This window comes from Lacerta agilis, chromosome 2 (genome assembly GCF_009819535.1).
Source record: "Lacerta agilis isolate rLacAgi1 chromosome 2, rLacAgi1.pri, whole genome shotgun sequence".
In the NCBI taxonomy this organism is placed as follows: domain Eukaryota; kingdom Metazoa; phylum Chordata; class Lepidosauria; order Squamata; family Lacertidae; genus Lacerta; species Lacerta agilis.
Window position 1 is genome coordinate 84,118,371 of NC_046313.1, and position 19,645 is coordinate 84,138,015.

Genomic DNA, 19,645 nt, shown 5'->3' on the forward strand with positions numbered 1-19,645 from the left:
TAGTAAGTAAACAGAAATTCTTCTCTCCGCTGCTGCGCACACTGTGCTTGGGCGGGAAGGAAGTTGGAAGATGATGTCAAAAAACCCACACACCCCCATACCCAGGACACAGTCCGGTGCCCGCAAAAGAAAAAAGAATTTTTTATGGAAAATTCCAAGAAAATACACGTCCTTAATAGTCTTAAGCCAATTTCAGGCTATGTTCACTTCACTTGCCAAACTGCACTCCCACTGAACCGCAAAAGGAGGGCTGCAACCATCATAAACGCAAGTTTCCAGCATCCATGCTGGCAGCTTATGGAGGGGGCGGGGAAGGGCCCACGTCAAAGCGACGGCAAGGAGGAAAATAATACTATTATACCGACACCCTGTATCAACGCAAAAGATTTCGCCTAGTTTTTCTGTCAATCTAATTGGATGTTATAGCCGAGATACTCAAAGCAATTAATTAAAAAAAAACGCATAGGAAGCGCACTTCACATACTTCGGGGCACAAAAGTTTAAGTAGGCGCGTGTAGAAGGAGAAAGGGGGAGGCCGCCGCTCCCTTTATTAGAGGCTCCTGGAAAGCGCGCCAACGAACAGGCAGCCGGCAGAGGAAGAGCAAGCAGCGGTAACTGCCCTTCACGCCCTCCGGCGCCGCTTCTCCGCCCTCGCACCGCCCTCCCTCCGCCGACGGCTCCGCCAAACGCACCGCCGCGGTGCCGCCCTCGCGGCTTCTTCCCTCGACCAGCCCGCCCATCTCATCGCTGCCGAAGGCGAGCGAAGCAGCCCTGGGCGCCGCCATCTTTGGCGCCGCCTCCATTTTGCCCGCGCAGCGTCAGTAGCGCCAAAGGGCGGGAAAACAAACCCCGCCAGGTCCGGCCACAAGCCCCGTCTGCCGTTACCCCGAGGGGAGTCCCCTCCTAGGCGCCGCGAATTTAGCTAAGCGGGGCCTCGAAAAGAGCCAAAGAGAGGCGTCGCTGCGGTCTCTTCTCCACCCGCGCCACTCACCTCCACCGTAACGGCCATACCGCGACATCTTCACCCGAGTAGGGGGGGAAATCCCAACCGTCTCCACGGCACACTAGGCAACATCTCGCGGCACACTAGTGTGCCGCGGAACAGTGGTTGAAAAACACTGGAATAATCTACCAATGATTATTAACAATACTAGTTGAGAGACATTAGCCTTATTTCAGCCAGCATGTTTTCAGAATGAAAAAAAAAAAACAGCAGCTATTGCTTTGTATCTTAAAAGAATACTGCCTACCGATAGCAGCAAATTGATTCATTATAGACACTGGGTAAGCCATTAACACAATGCAGCTACCAACCCCTTCAGAGGAAGGGAATGAGGATTGATTATTTAGATAGTCAAGTCAGTTTTTCCACTTCCTTTGTTTGTGGTATGGAAATGCTTTTTGTTGGCATTGATAGAACTGTGGAGGGGTACAACAACTCCAAATCTGGCCTGTGGCGCACAAATCCCAAACCCTTGAAGGATATTTTGTTAGTTTTATTTGTCCAAGAAGGGGGGGGTTGCGAAAACAAAGAGATCATGTATGGCATTTCCCCCCTCCTCTGTTCTTAAAGGAGCACAGGAACCGGTCATCCTATAACTATGTCTCATTTACACCATAAGCCCAGCTGCTCATCTTCTCTCTTACTCACTTTCTGAATGATGCGTGTAGAGTTTGACCTATTCTTGGCATGTTGAGGCAGATGCTGAGACTGAAAGTGGATAAATAATGGCTTTTGAATTTGATTATTGGAGTTCCTGTTCTAGCAATGCATGCTTCTTTGTCAGATAAAGGATCCAAGTGAATTCCATTCTGGAATCTTCAGTTGGCTTTTGGTTTATCTGAATGGAATCAAGCATCTGTTCTGGAGAGGCAGAGGGGGTCTTGCCTTTGAGAACAAGCTGCTTACTTACTACATCTTCTCTTTCTCTCCCTTTATTCCTTTAGGTCCAGGCCTGGCCTTTATTGCCTATCCGAAAGCTGTGTCCATGATGCCACTCCCAACTTTTTGGGCTATTCTTTTTTTTATTATGCTTCTGTTGCTTGGCCTGGACAGCCAGGTGAGTAACCATAGCAACAAACACAGCTTCCATACTGTATGATGGACAATTTAACAATGTAATTGGGTTTGTTGCATTTTCTGATCTGGGGCAATGCATCATAAATGTTGCAGAAAAGGATTGCTTCACTCTCTAGCAGAGAAAGGATCACAGCTGTTAATCAGTGTTAGCCTATGCACTGTTTTGAAGTGTATGAAGTGGCCAGTTAAGTTATTCAGGAAGTTTTCAGCTAAAGCAGAAAGGGACAAAGCCATCCTTGGGATGTGGGACTGAGTACCTTGTATGTCCTGCCTTTCATAAGGTCTCTTACAGTTCAGCACCCTTGAAAACTGAAATCATGGATAAGCTGTCTTTTAAAACAGTTAGACCAAATGTGTAGTACACATTGGTACTGTTGTTATTCCTTGAGGAAATGGAGGGCCGGGCCCCCCTGCCCCAAAGAGACCTATTTATATGACGCAAATAAATCTGTTAATAATTTGTAGGCTATTGCTAGTTGCACAGATGTACCAGGGATTTAGGGGGTATTTCATTGAGTTGGTTTAAGAATTTAAACTAACAAGGTTCTATTTATTCCTTGGGAAAGTAGCTTTAACATTAAATAAATCTACTTGACAGGGGCAGAAAGTTTACTGAATTCAAAACCTCTCATATGAGCAGCGATTAGTGGAGTTTTCCCTCTGGCTGTTACTCACTTGATCTCTTAAATTGGCAAAGCATTCCATTTGTTCTAAATGGCTCTTTAGTGCTTAATCTTTGAACTCCAGTGAGTGACTTTTAATCACTTCCAAATTGAATGTTAAAACATGCTTGGTGCTGTGGTTCTGCAACCAAGTACTTATGTAAATTGAGGGTTGCCTAGTAATTTTAAGTCATTTCTCACTGTGTCGAATAATTAAAACTAATTGGAGCACTTAATGTTTTGTTTGCTTTTGGAGCGCTGTCAGGCAGGATTTTGGAATGCTAGAGTAGCTTAGGCGCAAGCTGGACTATAGTTGTATTGCAACAGAAAAAAAACTTATGAAAGTGTACTGTATTTTAAAGCCTTGGTTTAAAGAAAGATTTTAATACAATAGCTTGTGAGTTAGCCTTACAGAGCACAGTACTAGTGCAGCTGTTGCTCATTAGCAGAAACAAATATGACATGTTATGTGTGTAAAGAAAATTGCTTATACTCCCATGCATAATAAACTGAAAGAAGAAGATAGGGACTTAATTTTAAATACTTGGGAGGAGGACATTCTAAGAGCAAAACCCCAGCTGGACACCACTCACAGGCTGTAACCTTGACTTGTTGAAAGGTTAAGCAAGTAAATGGATTCAGCTTCTCCAGTGAGAGTGCCAGCACTGTTTCCAAGGGATGCCTTTTTATGAAAGAATGGAACACATTCATGGCAGTTGTTCAGGGTTGTTTTTTCTTTCCTTCTCTGCCAGTTTGTTGAAGTTGAAGGACAGATCACGTCATTAGTTGATCTGTACCCATCCTTCCTAAGGAAGGGTTACCGACGGGAAACTTTCATCGCTATAATATGTTTCGTCAGCTATCTTCTGGGACTATCTATGGTGACTGAAGTAAGTGAGACGAGCTGGTGTGGGTTTGCTTGGCTTTTGATTTCATTCTGTAAAGTCAAATAGTACAGTGCAAGAGGGGAGCAATCACAGTTCAATGGCAGAGCACAGGCTTTCCATGTGAAAAGGTCCCAGGTTGATTCCCTGCATAAAATAAAATTGGGAGAACTTTTCCTTCTGAGAGCTTCAGAGAGCTGCTGGCAGCCAGAGCTAACAGTACTAGGCTGGATATACAAATAGTTTGGCCTGAGCATAGGGGAAATTCCTTGGTACCTAAGAGAGGAGCCTGGCTCTATAAAATGGTTACTCTGTTGTTGTTGTTTTTAAAGCAGAAAGAACAGCTGAGAACTGATTTACCCAAATCTTTCATTTCTCTAAATTTTCCAGTGGTGTCAATGTAAGGCTATGCCAGTTGTAGCCCTGTGTATTATTAGTGCTGCTTTTATCCAGCACTGCATTTTCCCCAAGCTTATTCATATAGAAGAACCTCAGCAGTGTGCTCCGTTGTGCTGTAGATCTGGAGAAAACAAAGCTAGACAGATGTGAAACATGTGGGAAATGGTGCAGGTTGAAGCCTATCTCATTATATTTGGGGCTTGATAAGAGAGCCTTATAGAAGGTGCTAGAAAATGGAGCAGAGGGAATTACAGTGCATGAAAGGAAAATATCATGCTAAGGGAAAAGCAGTGTCATCCCATATATGAGGAAGCTCCTTGGTAAGCGTTGCTTCCATATATTTTGGTCTTGTTATAGCAATTACTGTTGAACACCAATTGCTTTCTCCCACCATATTTTTCCTGTGAGAGCCCATCCTAAAATACTATCCTTTAGAAGGGAAATAGCTCAGTGTTGGAGTAGAATAAGCCAAATGACTTAATTTTGGTCAATCACAATCTCTTTCAAAAATGCCTTCTATATAAGAAATAAATGCATGTTCTGGGGAGGACAACAGCATGTGCTTATAACTCCCCAACAGTTGATTGACAGTTGTATTTGCAGATGAGTAATCTTCTCCAGAGTGATTCATAGATGTGAAGGATAGGGATGAAGGTCATCTTGCTTGCCACAAGTTTTCTTTGTAGTTTATTAATAGCACTTGTTTCCTTTTCTCTCTTGCTCTTTTTCAGGGTGGCATGTATGTGTTTCAACTCTTTGACTACTATGCAGCTAGTGGTGTATGCCTTTTGTGGGTTGCATTCTTTGAATGCATTGCTGTAGCCTGGGTTTATGGTGAGTAAGTTGTAAATATCTGGCCTGGTATTTTTCCTACAGGAACAACTAAACATTGCAGGGTCTTGGAAGATTAGGCCCCTGGAGCCCAGGAGTTTGGATTGTGAGGAAGCAGATCTAAAATAGGGGTCTAAGTGACAAATATAATTTTTTCTTACTTTGCTTCCTGAGATGCAGTCCTTGACAGGGGAAAAAAGGGTTGCTATATGAGAACTGAGTTGGTGAATGTGAAGCTAAGAATCACTGTCCTAATTGAAACAGCATATTAGCTTTCTTACTGATGTAGGAAGTGAGCCAGAGTTACAGCCTTGAAACATGAAGTAGTGTTTATAATACACATTACATTGTGAGAGACATTGGCTGAATCAAACTGGATGTGGTGGTTGGTTTTGGGAACTTTCAAAAAGTATCTCCCTTTTCCAAAAGCAAGATTTTCAGGGGGCAATTGAAAAGGCATGGCTGGGCTTATTGAGAGGAAAGTTAATGGGGCTTGGCCACTGTACCAATGTTCTCTTTTGCTATGCTGCTCTGTGGCAATGAAAGTGCTGCAGTGCAGCACAACAGGGAGCATCTGCCCAGATGTACTTTGCATGTTCATCTGAGTGCAGATGTTGCCTGTGCCTGTGCTGACACCACTAGAGGTGGTCTGGAACTTCAGAGGGAAGGCGGTGCAACTTCCGTTGCCTTTGGCACTACATAGCCAACTCTGAATGGGTCTGGCTTGCCATCACTTTTACAATGTGGTGTCTTTTTAGTTGCATCACATTGTGAAGGAGAAAGAATAAGTTTAACTTTTAAAGCTGAAAAAAAAAATCCTGGACCAGTAGCAGACTGGGGAAGAATTGCTGTTTTAACAGGCACAAAGAAAGTGGAAGATAGAAGGTGTGGCTTTTTCAGCGCTCTTTTCAGGCTTCTTGAAAACACACTTTTTATTTCAAAACTCTGGTGCACATATGTGTGGGAATCGGCCCTACTGAGGTCAAAAAAGAAAAATTTCTTTCTGTTTGGTATGATGTTAGTGTTTATGTTAAACATAGCCTGTCTCCCTAGTCCTATCCCTCCCAGCCTATAAATGGCTGTGGATAATACAATAAAACTGTGGTTTGCTGGATCTGCAGCTCATCCCCCTGGGAATTAAGTGATATCCATGTTTATATTTTTTAAAAACTTGTTATGATTTCTATTATAATAAAGGTTTGGAATGTATTGCCGGTATCTCTGACCCCCCCCCCCCCCTCTTTTGGTACCTGTTTTCTGTGATGGTTTTGTTCTACACTTGATTTTGCATTTAATAAAAAAGAATTTAAAAATTTGGCATAGCTCCCATTATGAGGTTAGAGGCAAAGCAGGCATCTCATCCAGGCTGGTAACATTTCCTTTCCCTATTGTCAAACTCTAGGCGCTGATAATTTTTACGATGCCATTGAAGATATGATTGGTTACAGGCCCGGTCCCTGGATGAAGTGGAGCTGGATTTTAATCACACCAGTTCTCTGTGTGGTGAGTGCTTGAAACAGCTTGGCTAAAACATAGTTTCACATCTGTAGTAGATTTTGCTGCTTTATTATTTTACTCCTCATCTTCTCCCAACAGTATCTTCATGAATTAAGATACCGAGTTTAAAAATGTATAATGTGTAAAGGAATTGCTCCCATGTTAAAATATCTGCACTGGCATTCCATTTTTTCCATACCTAAACAAAACTGCTGGACTTTTGCCCTTCATCTGAGGATCACAGGGTGGAAGGCACCCCCTGCCACTGAAGCCTTTTGAGCCTCAAGCTCAATGAATCCAGAAGCACCCCCCAGCTATGTGCCTGTTTGCCTGGCACTCTATTAATTCCCTTTTTTTCTCTAGGCAAAGTCCATCCTACTACAAAGGAAGAATAAGGAATGCACTCTTGAGCACACTCCTGAATCTTGCTTTGCAGTCACTGCTTGAATTCAGAAAGTGAAAGTTGAAGCTGGAGCTGCGAAAAAAGAAGCATGAACGCCCTTAGAGCGTGCTTCTAATGCCTCTTTTTGCAGTCCCTACTTGAACTACCAGTCACCTGACTGTCCTGCTCAGCTGTCAAAGTGGCCTGTGGAGGGGTTTTTATCTTACTGGTGGCTGTGTAGAGCTGCATTTTTGCTGCTTTCAGTTTTGTAAGCTGCCTTGAGGGCATTTGCAGCTAAAGGCAGGCTATAAATTCTATAAATAAACATGCAGTAAGCAGAACAGTAAGCAAGCATTGTTTGAAGGCATTGGAATGTGATGGCCATTGCCATTAGATGGTTCCTCAAGCTATTTCAGTTAAAATTTATATACGTTAGCACACAGGAAGCGCCAGAGAGAAGTGGATCTATAATGCTAGTGTTTTGAGATGCAGGCTTACCAAGAAGAAAGCCCCACTGAACACAGCAAGATCTGCTTCTGAGTAAACATGAACAAGATTGCACTGCATATTACACAAACCCTAAAAGGTGGAAGCATTCATGTCCAGTGAAAAGAAGTAGGGCAGTGCTACGATGAATACATCAAAGCCTTCTTGTTCTTTTTGGTGTATAGTAGTGCAGCACAGGAGTAGCCGGCACTCCCTGTCACCTCTTTCCCCCACCCCATCATAACACAGCTGCCAGAAGGCTTGGTGTGCACCTCTACCCCACCCCATCAGCTGCTCCTGGTGTGCAGCATGCTACACTTTTTCACTTTTGGTTGCACAGACTATGCAACAAAACAACACTCCTATTGAATGGGGAAAGGGCGCGGAAGAAATTTGGCATCCCCTACCCCTGCTATCACCAATTATTACCATAATCTCTTATCAGTGTGATTCCAGGGGCAGAGGAAGCGCTAAGTGGGGTGTACTTAATGGAAAGGAAGGAATGAGGTAGATGTTGTTTGCTGAATCTCAAGTTCCAAAAAGGAAGTGGAGAAAGCTTTTAAAATGTCATTTTCTCCCACTCCACAGCTTCTTGTAAACACACAGAGTTAGGCATGAGAGCAAATAACAACAGCAAAAACTACAGCAGAAGCTCAACCTTTGTCGAGCTTATCTCTTGTCAAGCTCGTGTGCTTTTCCCCCCTGTAGACGGTACATTCATTGGATACTGTAAATCCATGCAACTACTAGTGTCAGTAGCAGAAATGTGCACACAGTTCTTCCAACAAATCTTCAACCTGTCTGTGTTTTGTTTTGTTTGTTTTCCTAATGCAGGGGTGCTTTATCTTTTCTCTGGTCAAGTATACACCACTGACCTACAACAAGGTGTACATATATCCTCAGTGGGCCATTGGCCTGGGGTGGATTCTTGCCCTCTCTTCTATGGTCTGCATCCCACTTGTAATGCTCATCCGTATTCTACAGTCCGATGGCTCTCTCATTGAGGTAAGTCAACAACCTGGAAGCATATGAGAATGCACACTGGCCCTTATAGGCTTTTTTCTCCGCAACTGCCTTCCCAACCTCAACTTCGGTGCTTTGCTGCAGGAACCAGGCTATTTCCAGTGCACATACATCATTTCTACATCTACAAAAGTTTTTCCTGGTCATTCATTTAATGGATAGGGCAGTTTTACAGGCGCTGTTTATTTTGGTGCATTCATAATGCTTAAAACGGCATAGCAGAGTTCCTCTGTTGAACTGGACAAGCTTCAGTGCAATTAAAGAAGATGCCTGTTGCTTTAGTCATATTTACATTCTGGAAAAGAATACAGGTGCTTAATAATTTTAGCTTCTGGACAGCTGGAACGTGGCCAGTACAGAGCGAAGTTAGAAATGTATGGGATTGTAATATTTGCTAAAAGAACTGGTGTCCATTTACAAACCACAAAGCCCTCTCTATCCAAGTTGATTCCTCTAAGCCAGTAATTTCCAACCTTTTCCAACCTGGGACCTTATTTAGCCCAAATGTCCATTTGAAGACACGCTTCCTTATTCTTTCAATCTTGAAATTTGTATGTTGGTAGTGCTGCTGTTGCACGCCAGTAGTGGTCATGATCATCAAGTTAAAGAAGACCAGTATTCTAAGCATTATCCAAATGGGGGCCCTCTGCTTGCCTCTCACACCATTTTTTAAAGCAACTTCTTTGACTGGAGTGGAGATATCCAGGTATAAAATGCCCAGACTCTAGCACAGAAACAGCAACCAGACAATAATATAGGCCTTTTTATTAATATATTTTTTATTAATTATCACTTTTTAAACAACATGTATTTTAAATAATAACACTCAAATATATTCATTCTAATAAATAATTTACAATCAGGCATCAATACAGTTAACTTACTAATTCCTTCATTGTGTTATGCAACATATAGCAGGCTTTCCCCCCAGTATAGGACTTCAACTTGCTTATATTTCTAAAGGGGCAAGCTTATCCTTTTAAAATAAATCCAGGACTCATCTATTTTGTGCTATTACTATTTTGCCGGAGTATAATAGTTGCATGTGTAGCAATCCTCAGCCTAGTTGCTATACTGGAATCTCAAACAAGTCAGCCTAGCTTTTGATGATTGTACTTTGACAAGAACCCTAGTAAAGACATGAAGGGGTCCACTTGTTGAGTGTGCAGCCTCCCTTCTGGGTGCTGCACCATAGATGGGCATCCTGGCTCCATAGTGTGCTATGTGGAAGGATCTGGCCTGCATCAGCTACACTACTGTGTTAAGAGAGCCACCTAGTGGAAGCAGCAACTTATTAGTACCTCAGGTCCAAGTGATGCTCATTGCATATTACTCACACCAGCTTTCCCCAAAACCTTTCTTCTGTGTTGCCTTCTTGTTATTTGCATTATCACACTTCCTCCCAGTAACAAAATCAGTTTTCTGATCTCATCTTGTCTCATGAGCAGTGGCTTGGATGTTCAAACTAAATCCACTTCATGGTCATGAACCAACTTTTTTTGCCATTTGAACTGTGAATACATAAGAGCAGCCCTGCCAAATCATACCAAAGGCCTAAGTATTTCAACACCCGCTTCCCCCCCTAAAGTCAGATGCTTGCGGGAAGCCCGCAAGCTGCGCTCTCCTTCATTTGTTCACTAGTGACTTGAATAACTCAGAAGCATGGTGTCTCTGATCCCGAGGAAGCATACATGCATCGTGATGGGTAGCCACTGATAGCCCTACCGTCCATCAATTGGTCTATTCCCTTTTAAAAGCCATCTAAGGCGGTAGCCACTGTGCTGCTGACATTTTGCAGCAGCCAATTCCCTCACTTAACAATGTGCTGTATGAAGAAATACTCCATCTCCTTTGTACCCTTCACCATAAGGTCTCAGAACAGGTTACATCCATTTAAAATACAATATTTGAAAACAGGCTACTCATTAAGTTCTCTTGGATGACTCTGAGTGAGTGAGAAAGAGATAAGTCTCTTCTCTTTTTCCACACTATGCGTCATTTTACACAACTCTGTCATGTCTTCTCTGACTTTGTTTTTCTACACCAGAAAACTCCAGGTGTTCTAATCTTTCCTCATAGGGGAGCTGACATTTCCTATGCCCTTTCTTGCTCTACAATATCCCCCCCCTTTTTTTGAGATGCAGCAACCAGAACTGTTGGCATTTGCTCGTGTTCATTGCAGTGCTACTGCTAAGGTGTGTCAGCACAAGGATTTCCCTTGCATGATGGGACCTTCTTCCCTTGTGCCTCCCCCCGATCTTTTCTGGGGTTGCCCCAACCCTCCAGAGCTGTTTTGGGAACAGCACAGGAGGAGGAAGGAATTAATGTGGGAATCCTTGCACTAGCTTCTGCTGAATATGATCCAGTGTGCTATTTCAAATGTGCTACATCATAGATACTGGTATTATAATACTGGCAGTTTTATTTTCAGCCCCTTTCCTAACAATTCCTAGTACAATATTCAGTTTTTTTCCCTACAGCTACTGCAGGCACGAGTTGATGCATACCTACCATAACCCCCGCTGCCACCAGCGGTGATTTTTTTTCTGGTCATCACTGCCAGTTCAGTCATACATGTTTGGATTCCACTAAATTGTGTGCATAGAACAAGGTCCACTCATGCAGTTATGCTTCCATCTCCTCTTCCCACGTGCCCTCCCCCCCCCAATATGGTCTGGAGCATTGGGGAAGCCCCCAGAACAGGTTTAGGGGGCATCTGGTTGGGCTTTGCTTATGTTCTTATAAAGAGAGGAGGGAAAATCTCGAGCACACCTCATTCTGTGCACACATGCATCCTACTTAGCCCTGTGTTGAACTCTGCCCACATTCATGTATCTGTAAAGTTAGGCTTTTTCACTCCAGTTTTTCACTCCATAATGACCTGGAAGCCTTTTCAAATACCATGTTTCCCTTTCTCTCTTTCCAGAGGGTGAAGGCAGTGGCTGCCCCTCGTGAGATTACTCGGTGGGAGAAAGAAACAGAGAGCGCTGCCCCCTTCTGCCCTCCTGGAATGGCCAATGGAGAACTGATCAAGCCAACTCATATCATCGTGGAGACAATGATGTGAGCGCTCTCTATGAGAGGAAGACGCCTGCTTTAAAACTGCCGTTTACTAACCATAGAATCTCTCATAGGACCAGGTTTACAGAGCTTTATATTTGCACTAGGATTTATTTTTATTTCTCACAGAGAAAGTTATTTTGTGTGTGTTCAGTTTTTATTTTTTAATATTTTGTAAAGTAAATCACAGTGGATGCCTCTTGCTCTATTTAGAGGCAGAGCTTTCATATCAAATTAGGCACACTGCAGGAATTTACTAATTTTCTCTCTCCACACAACATATCTATCTAACGCCTATTCATGATACCACTTTACCACTTGAGTTGATTTTCCTGCCAGCAATATATACATGGGCTGCAATCCTATGCACATTTTCTTGGTATTATGCCCCATTGAACACAGTGGGACTTACTTCTGAGTAAACATATATAGGATTGTGCCAACACACAACATATATAAATATATGCATATACACGTCTCAAATTTCTTTAGGTGCTGGTGTGGTTGCGAACAGGGTAAAACCAAAACTTAAGAAAGTGAATATCTCACTGGAGGCATTTACTTTTTTAATGCTTATGTTATTTTAAGAAACTGGTTTTCAAAGGTGTGGCACTATCTTCCTCTGGTTCAAGTGGGGAGAATTAAAGCAGGAAAGGGTACATGCTTTTATGCTTATTGTGGTCCATGTAAAATATAGAGAGATTGTAGATATATATTTGTGTGCTTGTATTTGGAAAAGCTGCAATATGGGGTGGGAATTGGGAGCAGTTGGGAACCAAGGGAACAATCCACGCAGCAGCCATCTCCCGAGTTCGGTTTCTGTGTGAAAAGCCTGCAAGAGGGTGGCAAGGTCATTCCTGCTTGGGTGGCATTTTGCCAGGCAGTACCCTCTCAGGGCCACTTTCTTCATCCCACGAGTCCCGTCTTCCCTAAGCCAGTTCTGTGTCTAATATCCCAACACAGGCAGAGTTTATATGTAGACTTCTGAGAAAGACGTGCAGACCTTTGTCAAAACAAAATAAAATAAAAAAATTCCTTCCAGTAGCACCTTAGAGACCAACTAAGTTAGTTCTTGGTATGAGCTTTCGTGTGCATGCACACTTCTTCAGACTACTGGAAGGAATTTTTTATTTTATTTTGTTTTTACTTTGGCAGACCAACACGGCTACCTACCTGTAAATGCAGACCTTTGTGTTGCTGTACTACTATTGTTGGCATAGAAGGGTTTCTCTGAGAAGCCGCCATGTGTCCCAGATCCCTTATTGGATTACGTTTTGAGACACAAGAGTAACTTAACAGGTCGGCGGAGTGGACTGAAGCAAAGTACAGTAATGTGGGGAGTGGCCTGTCTTCCGCAGGCCGTACTCGAGAAATGAACTGGCTTTGACTTGAATTTTCTTAGAAAGGTAGCTTGCTGTCAAAGAGCACGTATAGAAGTGCGGCATTTGCAAGAATGCTGCAAAAGTGCTGTGCAATTCTGAAGCATTTTTGAAACCCCAAACTTGCCAAAATTTATCATTTCTAGTTCACAGAAAGGAGTGTTGGGCCTGTATCATTCAAAGCAGCGTAGTAGCATATCGATCACCACTGTAAAACCTGAAATGGACACCTAGACCCACTGCTGAGGAAGCTACTGCAGCACAGGACTGTTCAGGACATGCAGCTGAGTGTGAGAGAGAGAAAGAAAGAAGGAGATGCAAGAGGCAGACTTAGATCCTGATCCTGATAGGCATTTAAGTAGTCATCATTTGTATCGTATGGAGATGAGGAAGCACAAGAAGATAAAGTGAGCTACAAAGGCATTTTAGTTTGGATGAGGCATGAAATGTCTGAACAAGATTTTTCATCAATGAACTAAGCATACAGAACTTTCCCACTTACCTCAGGAATAAGGATTTGTTTCTGGAAATCTCACCCCAGTTTTGACCAAGCCCTGGTTCTTATGGATGGTGTTGGATAAAGGCTCTTAGACCCTCCCATATGGGCATTGATCTTGAGGGAGGTGGCGAGCCCTTTTAAGTGAGTATTCGCACTAAACGCAATATGGGCAGGATTGTAAGCCAGAAATGGCAGCAAAGCCTTTACCTGAGTACCTGTAGCCAGTTTAGTCTGTCAGTGACAGATACTGTAGTTTAAACTGGAACCTAGCCAGTATTTAAAAACATTCCTAATTAGATTTTTTAAAAGAAAACCTAAGAAAATGTCTATGTGTGTCCCATGCTCTCATTGGCCACATCATTGGTTTTACAAATGTTTGCTAAGTCATGTCAGGTTTTATATGAAATGGAAACAACAACTTTAAATAAAAAAGGACCAAAGCACAGTTATTTCAAGTTTCTTGTATAGCTGACTTTTTTTTTAAGGTAAGAGTCTCAGATTTATTTTTATGCGAGGGAACTGAACTTTGAGTACACACAGGTGGTCAGGGTCAGGGCATTTATTTTCCAGTGACCATCCAACTGGAAGAGCCTTAAGCCAAACACTTCCATAATATGCGATGACATGATAGCATCGTTCTCAAATCCTGGCCCCTACCAGCTGAAAAGCTTAACCTGGAGGGCCAAGGCAGCCAAGGGAAAGCTGACCTCTCTCATCCAAGTCTCAATGCTATCCAAAGTAGGACTCCAGTTTAATAAGCACAGGTCAGACTTGTATTGTCTCTTTTCATGCTATTGGGAAGCAGTGAGCAGTTAGGCCAGAAGCAGATCTTAACTGAATTCCCTTGACTTTCCCTGGTACACATTGACCTAAATACGGTGCAGTGTGTATTTTGATAAGCAAGTAAATAAATGAGTTCAGGCTTTCCAAAGCAGCTGATGATCCCATTGCAAATATAATCAACCAGGGGATACTCTAAGCACATATTGTGGGAGGATGAATTTCCAGAACAAAACCAGAAAGAATCAGTCCTGCGCCTTTCAGAGTTCCAGCTAGGGAAGACAAGTACCCAGTCCATTTTGAGGTTAAGCTGTGCCATTTGAATCAGTAGCTTCCATGTTGAGGGTGAAAGGGTTTTATAGGCATATACACAGTGACCTTAAAAAGTTATGCTAGCTAGTTAGTGTAATTGGGGGCAGGTGGGGGTGAGCAAAGCCTCAATCAAGTTTAACACAGTCTGTCACCCCTAGGTTTTCTGTTCCAATGAGCACATTTTCACACCGCTAAATCTCTGAATAATCGAATGTGGTAAATCTGAATGTCAACAGTAGATTCTGCCAAATTAAAGGGCATGGGGTGGGAGTGGGGACAGGGTTAGGGGGACATTGTAAACAACTGTTTGTATTTTCTACTTATTTATGATTGAAAAAAAGAAAGACTGGTTTTTTTCTAATTTACTTTGTAGAACTTTGTGGCCTATTTTATCTGTTATTTTGTAACTAAGAAGTTAAATATTCAGTATTGTGACTAACTGTTGGTGAACTGGTTTGGATTCAGGGAGATGGGGAAGGGAGGGTGGAATCGCATACATGTTTGTTCACATAAGTGATTGCATTTCAAAAAAAAAAAAAAGTGGGGAGAGAATGGGAGCATACCTTGAATGCTTTGTGGGTTTGGAAAAGGGACATGTTCTTGAAACAGTGTTCTTGATTTGGATGAATTCCAGAAATGTCCAGTTACAGATCACTGGGATTTTCAAGACACCTGCAGCCAGCAGTTGTAGATCTGGTTCTGACCAAAGCAGTTTCCAGAGTTGTCTGGTAACTTTTGTTTAAGAGAAGGACACATCTTCCAAACTTTCAGCATTAATTCATCATTAGTCACGATCTCGTTGAGAGGTATCAGTTAATAACAATATAACCAGAAGTACACATTTACAAAATATTTATACATACTGTAAATTTTAAAAAAAATATGAAGTTAATTCTCATTATTTACACTTTGCTTCAAAATTATGTATGTGGTTGTGGTCAGATTGAATCCGCAAGGCAGAATAAGCATCAGAATCAGAGCATGGATGTTTTGAGCAACCAAAAACCTGGGTGTTTTGTTATTTAAGCAGCAACAGCTGGGCTGGGCAGCTGCTGAGGCAGGCCTAGGGAGGCAGAGGGAAGAGGAATGACTGCAGGATAGGTGAGCAGTCAAGGCTGATGGAAGGAAACTTGCGGCTAATTTGTGCAACGAGAAGGTATGTGCTGCTATGGCAACAGAAATTACTGTGGTTTGCTTTAAGCCTTAAAGAGTAATGTAATTTTTCATTTTTAGTGTGACCTTAACCCATGTTTACTTGAAGGTTAAGCACCATCATGTGCAATGGGGCATGCTTCTGAGTAATATACATAGCAGGTCTCCACTTCCAAATGCCACCAGGAAACAATTTCAAAGAGGCAAGAAGTGTTTCAGGGCTGTATCCAGTTGTACCTCTCCTGACTGGCAATAGGCTGCTTTGTCTAGTGGTGGCTTCCATGGTGGAAAGCGAGAGGTTGTTTTTTGCAAGTCCCCTCTTACTCCTGCATTGCTCCATACTACCAAAGGGCTCCCCAAATCTCTGGATCAGATTTAGGGGACTGCATTGGGAACGGAGAATCAGGAGCAATTGCCTGTTCTCCCTGCTTTTCCTCCTGTTTCTGTCTGTGTAAACCTTCAGTGGATCAAAGAGACTTCCATCTACAGAGGGACACCATTGGGTACAACCCTCAGCCATTATTGCCTCTCTGTCCATCAGCCAGTAGGACACTATACAGTTGTAAGCTTTGCACAGCTTTCTTTGCTTGAGAGGACCTGAACTCAAAGCATTTAGTTAAAAAAAAACAACCTTTCCTCTGTAGCATTTTTTAGAAGTCTGTAGTTGCTGGCCTGTTACAAACTGAAGGTGATTTCCATGCTGTATTGAGTAAATCATATTGACTGGTGAAACTGCTGAACAGAAGCTCAAATATGATTTTAAAGGAACAATTACACCTCCACTGAGGCAAAACTGTTCTTCATTATTTTTCTTTTAATAGTGATCAGTGCAGAATAAAAACTTGGTTCTTTCCTGTATGGGAAAAGGTAGTGATGTTCTGAACTACCTTGCCATGTTTGATTTTTTTTTTTTTTGCAAGAACTGTACACTAAAGGAAAAGATTGTTTATCATATGGAATATGAACCCAAACTTGGATGCTATCTGTTTTGGACTGGAGGCGGGTTGGAACCCAAATCCAGGTTGAAATCCAGGAGCACAACCCAGCTTTCTGCACACAATTGACCAAATGATCAGACGCCAATCTCTGAACTGTACCACTTTTGTCCAGAGCTAAATCTCAGCCATGGTTAGAATTCAAAACCTCCTTCCAATATATGATTAAATAGTATTGAAAATGGACAAGGAGAGCTTGGAAATCATCCAGATGCAACCTCTGCAGTTTCAAATTGGTTTGCTTAAATTTAGTGTGGGAGTCCTAATTGTGCTAAACGCTTGGCAGGAAGAATGTAATTTTAGACCACATGTTGTTTTCCTAGTTCCTTCTGGAAAGGAGCTGTGTATTCCACCTGTCTCTATCTAAATCTCTAAAAGTATGTGCTGACAGCCTAGTCTGCAATTCAGTTAAGCCAAAGTATTTTGATTTAAGCCAATTCTGCCTCGTTGTCTTCTATGGTACTAAATCCATAGAAGTCCCAGTCCTACAGCATGAACAAGTTGTGGATTAGGCTGTTGGTTGCCTGTTAGTACTTTATGGAAGGCTAGAGGGGCAGGCAAAAATGATAAGATGTGCATTCCTTTGTCAGGAAATAAAACGTCGTAGCTTATTTTTAAACAATAGCCTTAGGAATTCCACTGACAGCACTAATACTAGCTATGGAACTAGATCTGAAAATTCCCATGATAAGTTCAGTTTAATTGTTTTTTTGGGGGGGAAGAGAAGTAAAATGTGCTAAAAGAAAACTAACCCCTTATTTCCTTTTCTTAAAACACAAAAAGTAGATATTTTCAAGTTCTGCAATCCACTTAACTGGTATCTACTTAGTAGCCGGCTGGCTCAAAGATGAACTCAGACACCCAGCCTGCTCTTCAAAATGTTCAAGGGAGCTCATTTTCCTATAAATATTTTTAGGATTGCAGCTGGAATATTGTTAAGTCAGGTTTGGGTCCCGAAGGAGTTTTCTAGCTCAGATGTGTTTGCTGAGCCCTATGCATTCAGCAAGCAAGTTGGCCTAAGGCTGGAAGCCAACCCCTTCCTATGGGCAGCCAGGCAACTGAGTTGAAAAACTCTCTGGAAGGACAGGGTAACAGATGAACTGCCAAATGGCTAGCAGTCAGCTGCGGAAGGGCAATGCTTGTCTGTCTGTGTGTATGTATGTGAATGTGCGACTTATTTTAAGGAAGGACAAGGTTAGATGGCAGGAACCAAAGGACAGTCTGAGGCTGTTCACAAATGTCTCTTCCCACCTCCCCTCGAAGCAGTCAGTGCAGTGCTCTGATACATTCACTGTTGTAATAGAACATTGTTTGTGGTGTTGCTGTATTGTGCTGTAGTGGTTTTGAAAGGAATGCATCTCCAGGGGGCTCTACAGTTATAAAAATAAGACTTGACGGCCTCTTTAGTCTACTGAAAACAGTGGTGAGCATTTTGGAATTATTATTTGAATTCACACTTGTGACTACCATCTGTCAGGAGTAGCCACGTGGATTGGAGAGGACACCAGACTCTCCTCCTTTTAAAAATAATTTTTCAGAATAATTTTTTAAGAAGACATTTTAAACCTGTTGTCGTTTGTCATTCTTATTGTTCCAGAAAGGAATATTTGTATAGGAATAAGAATTTGGAGTGTACTTCAACCCAGAAAAAAATAGGTTTTATTTGTGTATTCTGTAAATGTTTGTATTTTGCAGTTTTATCTGTTTTGCTTTTTAGATAAAGAAAATGTATATTGATATTTTAAAAGTCATTTTTGCTTTTTTAGATGAGTTTGTAATCATCACAAACAGAAAAATAAAAAAGCCTTTCCTTTATAAACTGAGTAAGCCTTCGTTATTTCTAGCTTCTGGTGAGAGTTTACCAATATTACAATGCAATGAGCAAAACCTTTCTATTGAGTGCTGCACTGTTGAAATTCATAAAATATAAGCCAGGTACCCGTGCCGTCTATTATGTGGCCTGCTAATATTTCTTCAGAGTTATCAGTCAGTCTCCAAGCCTGCTCCTCCTCAGCCCACAGGATGGAGAATATTAGCAATACAAATTGCTGCCATCTATTTTTGATCCTGCCCTGGGCAGGGCTTCTGTACCTTTTAAAACTTCGCAACACATGTGGAAATTCCTCTGGTGCAACTTACCACTGTACCAGCATGCCAAGAAACACCTTACTAGTTGAATTTCTACTGGGGAGACAAGCATTTAATGACATAGGTACTCACATTTCTACATTGAGAAGCTTTTGCACCAAATCCGATCCCTGAGCTAATATGTACTTGAACAGAACATTTGGTTGGGGAGAATCTAAACCGCATCTTGCATATGCAGGAAGCACCTTCAGGGTTGTTGTTTTTTTTTAAAAAAAGAAAAATACACACACACACTACTGTAGCTATCAGTCTAGAAATCCTGCATAGTCAGGATTGGCTATTTTTAATTTTTTTAAAATATAAATCCCACAGCAGCAAGTCCAGGGTTTTTTAGTGGGTGATGAAGTGTCAGTTGAAGCCATGCAATGCATCTCACATCTCTGCTATCTCACATTTTTTTCTCTGATCTGGGAAGTCCTTAAGTGACCTTGCCTATACATTTTGCAGCAAAATGCCTTTGTAATGGTTGTACAACACACTCTGCTTTTATTGTACAGCAAGTCAGTCAATCCTCTGCTTGTAGAAATAGTGCTTGCGAAAGCTTGCAAGTCACCTTCCATAAATGCTGAAACCATGGCTGCTGCATGTTAACTGTTGACAAGCATTTTACACAGCTCTCCAGGAGGCCTCCTGGTCTGCTAGAGGGAGTAGGAATCTGCTGCCAAGTGCCAAACCTCCAAAGGTCTTTGCTCAGTTACAAATGCCAGCCTAGAAAGAAGGCCAAAGATCACAGATAAAGAGTTGTTTACTGGAAGTCTAAATCTTCCCTGTTGAACATTAACCAGAAGAGCGGGAGGGTGTTGAGGTCAGGGAAAAGAGGTGAGAGAGAAAATGTGTGTAAATAAGTACACAGAGGCTTTCCCCCTCTTTATTGCCCCTTTGTGGTTGCTGTGTATGAGTTTACAGCCTCATTTTTTGTTGTTGTTGTTCAGTCGTGTCCGACTCTTCGTGACCCCATGGACCAGAGCACGCCAGGCACGCCTATACTTCACTGCCTCCCATACAAATAATCTCTCGTATCTAAACATTGATGGAATGCCTCTGTGTTATTAATTTCTATAAGGAATGAGTTATAC

General features: G+C 42.1%; 1 protein-coding gene across 4 annotated transcripts in view; it reads left to right on the forward strand.

Moving 5' to 3' along the window:
• SLC6A6 (solute carrier family 6 member 6) overlaps window positions 1-18,236 on the forward strand; it is a 60,085-nt gene extending 41,849 nt beyond the window's left edge. For all 4 annotated transcript variants that reach the window (XM_033141090.1, XM_033141092.1, XM_033141091.1 and 1 more), the window contains 7 exons: window positions 1,948-2,060; window positions 3,495-3,632; window positions 4,757-4,859; window positions 6,259-6,359; window positions 8,056-8,226; window positions 11,171-11,307; window positions 12,830-18,236. In XM_033141090.1, coding sequence (XP_032996981.1) covers window positions 1,948-2,060; window positions 3,495-3,632; window positions 4,757-4,859; window positions 6,259-6,359; window positions 8,056-8,226; window positions 11,171-11,307; window positions 12,830-12,917 — 851 coding nt within the window. In that variant the 3' untranslated portion in view covers window positions 12,918-18,236. The remainder of the gene's footprint in view (window positions 1-1,947; window positions 2,061-3,494; window positions 3,633-4,756; window positions 4,860-6,258; window positions 6,360-8,055; window positions 8,227-11,170; window positions 11,308-12,829) is intronic.
• Window positions 18,237-19,645: the final 1,409 nt, after the last annotated feature.